At 41.3% G+C, this 9,073-nt stretch overlaps 1 protein-coding gene across 1 annotated transcript; it reads left to right on the forward strand.

Moving 5' to 3' along the window:
• Positions 1 to 223: 223 nt before the first annotated feature.
• Positions 224 to 8,590, forward strand: LOC129346419 (keratin, type II cytoskeletal 6B-like). Its single transcript, XM_055003771.1, has 7 exons — positions 224 to 715; positions 1,791 to 2,005; positions 2,713 to 2,773; positions 3,761 to 3,856; positions 6,832 to 7,052; positions 7,598 to 7,632; positions 8,469 to 8,590. Exons 1-7 carry the CDS (start codon positions 224 to 226, stop codon positions 8,588 to 8,590), a joined length of 1,242 nt encoding a protein of 413 aa, XP_054859746.1.
• Positions 8,591 to 9,073: the final 483 nt, after the last annotated feature.

Genomic DNA, 9,073 nt, shown 5'->3' on the forward strand with positions numbered 1-9,073 from the left:
CCGAATGTCAGTAATTAGCAAATAAAATTGCTTATTTGTGTTTTTTGGTACAGTGTGTGTGGCTGGACTTGAATACCCAGCCCATTAAATAAGATGAGCCACATCATTCACAGCCAACCCTGCTTCTTCAATAATGCATATAAAATAACAGCTCTCGTCCTGGACAACGTGCACACCTTCTACTCTGTGTTCTTTCTCCTTCTGCGTCTTCAGTCTAGCTAAAATGGCTTACCAAACCACTGTAAAGACCCAGAGGAAAATCTTGAGTAATTTTTCTGTTGTTGTTCCTAACTCTTGTCGCACTGGCTTCAGTTCCAACTCTGCTTCTGGAGGATGTGGGTCTGGATCGGATTTGGGTAGGGTTGTTCGTGGCCGTGGCTTTGGCAGCCAAAGCCTCTATAATCTAGATGGATCTCAGAGAGTTCATGGCAGAGCTTTTGGAGCCTGTTTTGGTAGTCATGTTGGTAACAGATATGAGTCTACTGGTGGCATGGGGGCTGGAAACTTTGGGTTAGTTGGATCTGGTTTTGGTGGTGGCAAGCGGGCTCTTGGTTTCCCAGTTCAGCCACTTGGTGGAGTCCAAGAAGTATCTATCAATCAGACTCTACTGGCACCTCTCAACTTGGAGATTGACCCAAACATACAGGAAGTTCGTAAAGAGGAGAAGGAGCAGCGCAAGACACTCAACAACAAATTTGCCTCCTTTATAGATAAGGTGAGGAAGGACATTTCAAATACTTTCTCTTTTTATTTCAATGGCAGACATAGCTTAAGATGGCAGCAGATAATTCCTGCTGCAACTCCTATCATTGTTTCAGCTACTGGTATGAAAAATGAAAAAAATGAAATGGAAATACACCCAGAAATCACTGTTTTGTTTTTATTAAACAGCTTCTGGTACGATGAACTAAATCCATGAAACCAAATTGTAATAATCCCCTTCCACCAAAAAGGTTTTGTGTTTCATTTTGGTTCATATCTTGCAGCAGTGGTGGCAGCAGCGGGCAGGCCCTGGGCCTGCCTGGCAGCATCTTGTTTTCCTTAAGGGCATTCACCAATTGGATCCCAAGGGGAGAGAAACTTTACATTATTAATTAAGTCTGTTGGTAGGAAGGAGTAATGTGTGTGACATTGTTGTGTTGTGTGCTAATGTGTGAGACAGTGTTGGAAATGTCAGAACATGAATGCAACATTTTTTCATAAGTGGTGGACTTGCAAGGAAATAAGAAAACATTGGATAAAGATACATGAAGAGAACTCAGTGGATCAATGGTTTAGAGGGAGCACTGTGTTCTGTGTGATTTTGGTGCCATTAAGTGCAAACACAGCTGCCCCAAAGAGCCTGGAGGCCCTTGCTGTAAAAATATGAAACTCATGATAACAAAAAAATACAAATGGATTAGATCCAAGCTGGCAATGCCCCTGCCGAAAAAAAGCCCAATAATGGTACATAGTTCATTTGGAACCCATGGCTTCAAAACTGAAATGGATTTTTTTTCCAGTGCACACTCCTAGTAGCAGCTACTAGTGTTTGTACTGAGGTTCCTCAAAACACTCTTACATAATTAAACATGACTAGGATACCCATTGCACAGAAGTCTTATTTTGCCACATTACATTACTTCTTTCCTATGTGTGATAGAAACCTGCATGGAACCACAGTGGCTTCCATACAATCTACAACTTGTCTACAAACAACTGTGTTAGCATCCCACGTTTAGGCTTAAGACTGCACTGGGATTTGTCTTTCACAATATGTTATGTTACATTCTGGATCTTTGCTTTTCCAGGTTCGTTTCCTTGACCAACAGAATAAAGTGTTGGAAATGAAATGGACGCTGCTTCAGGAACAAGGCCAGAAAATCTCAAGAAACAACGTCAAGACCCTTTTTGATGCGTACATCGGCAATCTCAGGGACAACCTGAAAACCCTGAAAAAAGACAACGGGAGGATGGTTGGAGAGCTGAACCAGATGCAAGGCACTGTTAAAGACTACAAGAACCAGTAAATTCTTTCTTTCCTGCTTGCTGTAACTTCCCAGGCCTATATTGCTTCAGAAACCCAGTCCCCACAAGCAAATTATTGACAGCTGTTTCGGAAACAAGCACGTGGAGGCAGATCCATGTTGCAGCGGTGGTTCGCAAGAAACGCCTGCCTTAGCGATGCTGCCCAGATTCATAATTCTTTGGTTCAGAATATGAACCTCAAGGACAAATAATCCTCATTTTCAATATGAGGCAAGCATTATGGCTCCTAAATTCTTCTCCAACTCAGATGTTAATTTGAGAGCGGAACTACAAGTGACAAAAGGCACAGGTTGGACACTTGTCAGCTTCCCTCCAGTTTTGATGGGAAATGTAGGCAGCTTGGCGGAATGTTGGATGAGTGACAGTTGAAAAGTCCATTGGACAGCAGTCGGAGAGCCAAGCTGCAAGACCAGGACGCCTACATTTCCCATCCAAACTTGAGGGAAGCTGACAAGTGTCCAACCTGTGCCTTTTGTCACTTGTAGCTTGGCCATGAGTCAAAGTAGAACTTCTTCCTCCCGTTCCCATCTATTTATCTGGCGGCGGCTGTTGTTGCTGGTGAATGGGGTGATCTTCTAGAGGAATCTCTTGGATCAAGCCATTCTAAAATTCTTTCAGTAATGTGGTCTGGTCTCTCTCATTTAGCTAACAAACCTTGTTTCTCTTCCTGGACTGCCATGACAGATATGAAGATGAGATCAACAAACATGCAACTGCAGCGAGTGAGTTTGTAACCCTCAAGACTGTGAGTATCTCTAGATAGGAAGGGGATTGCTTTTCTGTGAATGGTCTCCCTACTCCTGCTCACTATTTTTCACTACTTTTTTTTTTAATAAGTGATTTTTTGTGCTAATTTTAGAGGGTAGGAACACATACCCCATAGCAGGAGAAAAGAGCAAGAGTCCAGTAGCACCTAGAAGACTAACAACATTTGTGGTAGGGTAGGAACTTTCGTGAGCCACAGCTCACTTCTTCAGATAGTTCAGATTCTTCAAGTATCTGAAGAAGTGAGCTGTGTGGCTCATGAAAGCTCCTACCCTTACACAAATTTTGTTAGTCATATAGGTGCTACAGGACTCTTGCTCTTCTCTACTGCTACAGACAGACTGCCCTGACTAGATAGCCCAGTTGAGCTTGATCTTGTTAGATCTCAAAAGCTAAGCGGGGTCAGCCTTGGTTAGTAATGGGATGGGAAACTTCCAATGAAGACCAGGGTTGCAGAGGCAGGCAATGGCAAACTACCTCTAGTAGTCTCTTGCCATGAAAACCCCACCAGGGGTTGCCATAAGTCAGCTATGAGGGCACTCCCCACCACACAGACAGACTAACGCAGCTACCCATCTTGATCTACATACCCTATAAACATCTAAGTTTAAATTATATCTATATAAAGAAAGTAAAAATTACTCCAGTTATCAGGTCATTGGGCATTTTAAAATGTAAGTGGTCCTCCTATGCTTGACTGTTACAGCTTGGAACCGTCTTCCGAATATTTTTTAAATTAAAAAATGTTAAAATGCTCACAAAGAGGGGATGGTATCACTCTTTCTTAGAGAAGACACAGACACTAGCCAATACACGCCCATGACATTCAAGTCATCACAACCCATATGGCAATTACTCAATACAGAATAAATTTGAATGGACATGCATACCAAATCACCCTGCCTTCCCCTATCTTGTTCCTCTGCTCTGACCTTTTTGATTTTTTTTAAACGTTTGATTTTTTTAGGATACGGATGCTGCCCACATAGTAAATGCGGATCTACAAGCCAACATAATGTCTTTGGAGGAGGAGATCAACTTCCTCAGATCCATTTTTGAGCTTGTAAGAATTCCTATTCCTTTACATCTTCTTAGCTATTCTGCCAAGATCAGTTTTGAAGTCTTTTGTGAGTAAAATCAAGAGTTCTATGGGATAGATGCAAAGTGATCCATTGACTGACATTGTCTTCCAAATACAGATTGGTGTCACCAACTTTTCCATAAAAATAAAGGGTTGGGAGATTTACTTGGAAGCTTCTTATAGTGAAAAAAATTCAAGGAACTTAAAGAACATTGAGTATGGCACCTTCAACTTGTCTTTTCCTGTGAAGATCTCAAAGTATGCTAATAGAGATAAAAGTTTTTAAAATATGAACATCTGATATCATGAATACTGAAAAACCAAAGCCCAATATTACATAAATTATTTGGGAGGTAGAGCATCTTTTTGCAGGTCTCATGTTGAATTTCTGGTGTCTCCACTTAAAAGGATTAAGAGTATGATCTAAAAGACCTTTATATGAAATCCTGGAGAACTACCACCAGTCAGATTAGACAATATTAACCTCAGTAGAACAATGGTCTGACCTGATATAATCAGTTTCATGTGTTGTCCATGCATATTAAATGCATAACTCAGTTTTGCATCACATCCAAAAACCAATAGCATAGTAGCCCTTCCTAACCTCCTCAGGAAGGCTGGTCCACCACATAGGGGTCACTACTGAATAAGTTCAGGATCAAGTAGACGCAGTTCTAACCAGCCTGCAAGATAAGACCTGTAACAAACTTTGATCCACAAAGCAGAGTGTCACAGTGGGAGAAGTGGGCCTGTAGATAATAGGCTATAGGCCACACACAGCTTTACAGACGATAACCAGCCCCCTGAATTGATATCAGAAATAAACTGGTAACCAACAAAGTGTTTTCAAAACAGGTGCAATATATTGTGGTTTGCTCCAGCTAGTTAGGAAGCGGCCAAATTTTGCATTCGCTGAAATTTCTGAGTTGTCTTTAAAGGCAGAGCATACAATAGTCCATCTTCAAGGTTACTGTGGCATAAATCTGTGTGGCCGAATGGGCCCAGCCAAGGTAGGGAGCAAGTTTCCATGTTAGGTAGAAGAAGGTATCATTAGCAGCTAAGTTAACTTCTTTCTCCAATGAGAATGCTGGATCCAACATAAAAGGATTTTCAAAACGCTAACACAATTTCTCAAAGGAATTCTGGATATTCCTATACCAAACCTATAGCCCCAAATTTCAGAGATATTCTGATTTATAGTTTCACCTTTTGAAGATCTTATCCAATGTAGCAGTCCTGAATTTCATAATTGATCTCCCCAATATCTTGTTTTTGTGTTTGTGTGTCATCATCACTAAGGTTTGAAAGCTTGTAAGACTATGTTGTTGCCTAGCAATGACCACTGAGATCAACTTGTTTCTTAAATTTACAGGTGCTGTGGTTATTTGGGGGGTGGGGGGAGGGTTAACCCACCATTTAAAAAAAATAGATTTCTGCAAACCTGAAGCATTTATCATGATTGTAGAAATAACTTGACTTGTCTCTTCATGGCTCCAGTCTCTGGATTTAAATATCCACAGATTTGGCCATGTTGACAATTAGATATATTGATGACGATATCTGACACTTAAATTATCTTCAGGAAACTAGTCAACTGGAAAGGCCTATCACTGATACTTCTGTGGTTCTTCTTATGCCCCAATGCACACAGCAACCTTTATTGTTCCCGTGTTCGGATGCCCCTTTCTCAAAGCAGTTACAGCTGTAGGATATAAAGATAACATTCAATACAAAAAGTTCATGCATAATAAATAGTATTAATTATTAAAAAGTTATGCTTGACTAAGCTGATTGTGTTTCCGCAAGTCTTGAATGAATTATATGAATCTTAGACCTTTGGTGGTCTCTTTTTCAATAGTTCACGCCGTTTAAGATTGTTTCAATTTATTGTTGTTTGCATATATTGTAAATATCTTTATTTACTCTGGGAGCAGCTTTGTTTGGAGCTGATGTAGCTAGCTGCTGCATTTAGAGTAATATTAACAAATTTAATAAAGTTGTGCATTTCACTTTTCATATATTTGAGTCATTACATTTTACTGGGTTGCAGTAAGTTGGTCATGGTTTGGTATTTAGATAGTGTTTTCTGTGTCTCTCTTGATTATCTGGTTACTATAGATTTAGGCAGTGCTTTTTTGTTTTTAAAAAAGGTACCCGTAAACCAGTACTAATGAGAACAGTCACAAAAAAGCCCTGGATTTCTGTGTGACCTTTGATTGTTGTCTATTACTGATATAGCATCATCAATGTTTTTCAAACAATTATATGCGCCCTACTTCTCTTGAGTGGTGAGAAGTTTCAGGGCTACCACTTGGCTTGATTTCCCTTGGAAGACATGGCGCTGGTGGGTTATGGGATCTACGTAGTATTTGCTTTATTTAAAAATATGCAAGTCAAGCACAGGTGGAAGGGCAGAGGCATAAAAGAAAGCAGATCCTTCCAAGGGAGATCCAGCATCATCTAGATTGTTTGTATTGAAATCTATGACTGTTTCTTTCTCTCTCCCAGAATCTAAAGTGCTGCCTTTTCTTCTCACAGCCCCATCCACTAGCTAGGCAGGAATTTCAGAGATGTATCCTATTTCTATCCTACCACTCCACTGAGCAACGTTTATTCATTTATTAAAGTATTTACACCCCAACTTTCCATTTGGCACAAGTTTGAAGTCTTTCTCCAGGCTTTCTTCTGTTGGAGGAAAAAACTACATTTAAGTTAGAGGAAGGCTACTTAGAGGAAGGTTGTACCCACCTCACCACCTCCGGCCTGGACGGGCACTTTGCCAGAACCATTCCCCAGCATTTAAAGGCCACTGAGATGTCCACAGCCACGTGACATTCCTTTCGTCATAGGACAGCCTGAGCCACGCTGATCAGAATCCAAGCTGCAGCAATACCCTAACCGAGAGACATGTCCCTAAAATGGAGATCCATCCATGCATTTTTTTTTCCTTTTCATAGTACGCCAACTTGCAGGCAGCCACTACAGAGGCAGAAGAGCGCGGGGAGCTGGCCCTCAAGGACGCAGGGCAGAAACTGGCAGAGCTGGAAGAAGCTCTTCGAAGGGCCAAAAAGGACACAGCCAGACAGATAACGGACTACCAGGATTTGATGAACAATAAGCTGGGCCTAGATATCGAGATTGCCACCTACAGCAAGCTTCTGGAAGGAGAGGAAAATAGGTTGGTGAGACACAGTCTTAGCCACTGGACTCAGTATCCTCTAGGCAGTACTTATTGATGAATGCCATCGCCAGCTGGTCCTACTCCTCCGATTGCTTGCTCCCCACCCAGGAGATTCCCCTGGATCTGTTTGTAGAAACATCTTTCCTTTCCGTACTTGATCCACTGCAAGTTTTTAAATTCTCACTCTGAGGCCAAGTTTAGGATTAGATTCTGGGCCGCTCATATGTTCTCACAAGTTGTGAGGACATAACGGAGGAGAACAATGCAAGTTACTGGGGAGAAAGGCTGGCTAAAATTAAGTAAATAAATAAGGTTTCCTTGAGGGGAATTATGGGGTACAAGAATCCACACACTGAGTATTAAAGAATCCATATTGTTATAGGGTATATGGATAAAACTGATTAACAGGCCATAACTTCACCTCACGGTCTATGAAGACTGCAACTTTTCGGCTGCAGTAGAATGCTTTGACACTTATTTTAAAATATGTCCTATTTAAAATTTGCACTTGGTTTCCACTTCTCTGTTATGTTTCCTGATAGGTTGTCTAATGATGGAGTGGTTGCCGTCAACATCCGTAAGTATCCTGAATATTCCTGTTCAGGGAATCACAGCTTCATATTAAGCAAGGTGGGTTTCCAAGGCCTGTTTACATAGAGAGGCTGGACTTCTCATCACTCATCCCAACAGACTTCCTCTCGACCCAAACATGAAGCAGCCGTATTGATGCAACAACACGGCTTCTGCACTGAAGCATTATTCTCGTTTAGCTGCACTAGTGCAACGGTGTGTGATTCAACGACTCTTACACCCAACCCTTTTCCTCTTTTTGCCTTACCTAGTGGACCGTAGGACATTTAACCACCCATTCATGTATTTTAACCAGTTAAGGAGTGAATTCATAATGAGCTGCGTAATTTTATTTCCACAGAAGTAAAGTCTTCAAGTGCAGGGCACCAAAGTGCTTCCGGAAGTTCTGGGAGCGGAAGAGGCATCAGAGATCTGAGCCTTAGAGGTGACAGCGGTTCTAGTGCAAAATTTGCTCCTTCTGACAGAAGCTACAGGAAATAAAAGCCCGAATTCCCTCCGCCTCATATAAAAACAAAATTCATGATTTGCCCAGCCCCAAGGCTAACCAGTTACTCCAGAATTCTGCAGACTTTACAAAGGATACAGCCCGAGTCTGTCTCCGGTCTTTAACAACCCTCCATCATGCGTTTCATGCAATCAAATAAAAGTAATTCTAGGCATATATAAAGTGTAGTATGTGAATCATCTCTCAGCTCCTGTCAGTCACAGTACCTATTTGAACAGCTTTTGCAAAGCACAGTTTCATCATACTCGGAAATGAATAAAACACTGCTTTTCCATTGATCCATTAAGAGTCTGCGCAACGTATTTCTGTCATTTTAGAACCATCCAGCACAGATATACCCTTGTCTGCCCAGTTTCCTCCAGCCCCAGAAGAATCTTTCCGAATGTTAAAAAGGGAAGTCTGTGTGCTTCCTGACAAAAGATTCAGCTCCCGCAAATGAAGGGGAAACGACGGGTGCTAAAATCCACCCTAGACGATACTGAGGATACATGATCAGAACCACCTTGGAGAAATTTTGGAACAAAAATCCAGGAGCAGGAACCTTGATAGCAATCAAATCCGTAACACTTGGGGAGGAAGAGCTCTCTCAAGCTGCTATTAACTCTGGTAGGGAAAAATGAAGGTACCAATAAAGCTAAGGCATCTTGTGCACAAAAAGAAGTCTGTGGCTCCAATCAATAGTTATGCAGATTTTTACTTCTGTACATTGTTTTTGTTTGTTTGTTTGGTTTAAAAAAATAAATTTAAAAGTTGCAAAAAAAAAAAAAAATAGTTATGCAGATAATGGGGGAGATAACAGGCCCGCTGCTCTACTGGTAAAAATCGGTGAGAGGGTCTCCTGTGATCACACACAAAAAAAGGCTGTGCTGGGAGAAAAGGAACCTGTATGGACAAAAGCCACTTAGGATGGGGCTGTAATAAG

This window comes from Eublepharis macularius, chromosome 19 (genome assembly GCF_028583425.1).
Source record: "Eublepharis macularius isolate TG4126 chromosome 19, MPM_Emac_v1.0, whole genome shotgun sequence".
Lineage (NCBI taxonomy): Eukaryota > Metazoa > Chordata > Lepidosauria > Squamata > Eublepharidae > Eublepharis > Eublepharis macularius.

Excerpts from the sequence above, each read along its gene's own strand:
- LOC129346419 (XM_055003771.1), top strand. The coding sequence starts at position 224 with ATGGCTTACCAAACCACTGTAAAGACCCAGAGGAAAATCTTGAGTAAT. Across the intron at positions 2,006-2,712 it reads GTTAAAGACTACAAGAACCA|ATATGAAGATGAGATCAACA; the intron begins GTAAATTCTTTC and ends CTGCCATGACAG. Across the intron at positions 7,633-8,468 it reads AGTGGTTGCCGTCAACATCC|AACCATCCAGCACAGATATA; the intron begins GTAAGTATCCTG and ends CTGTCATTTTAG.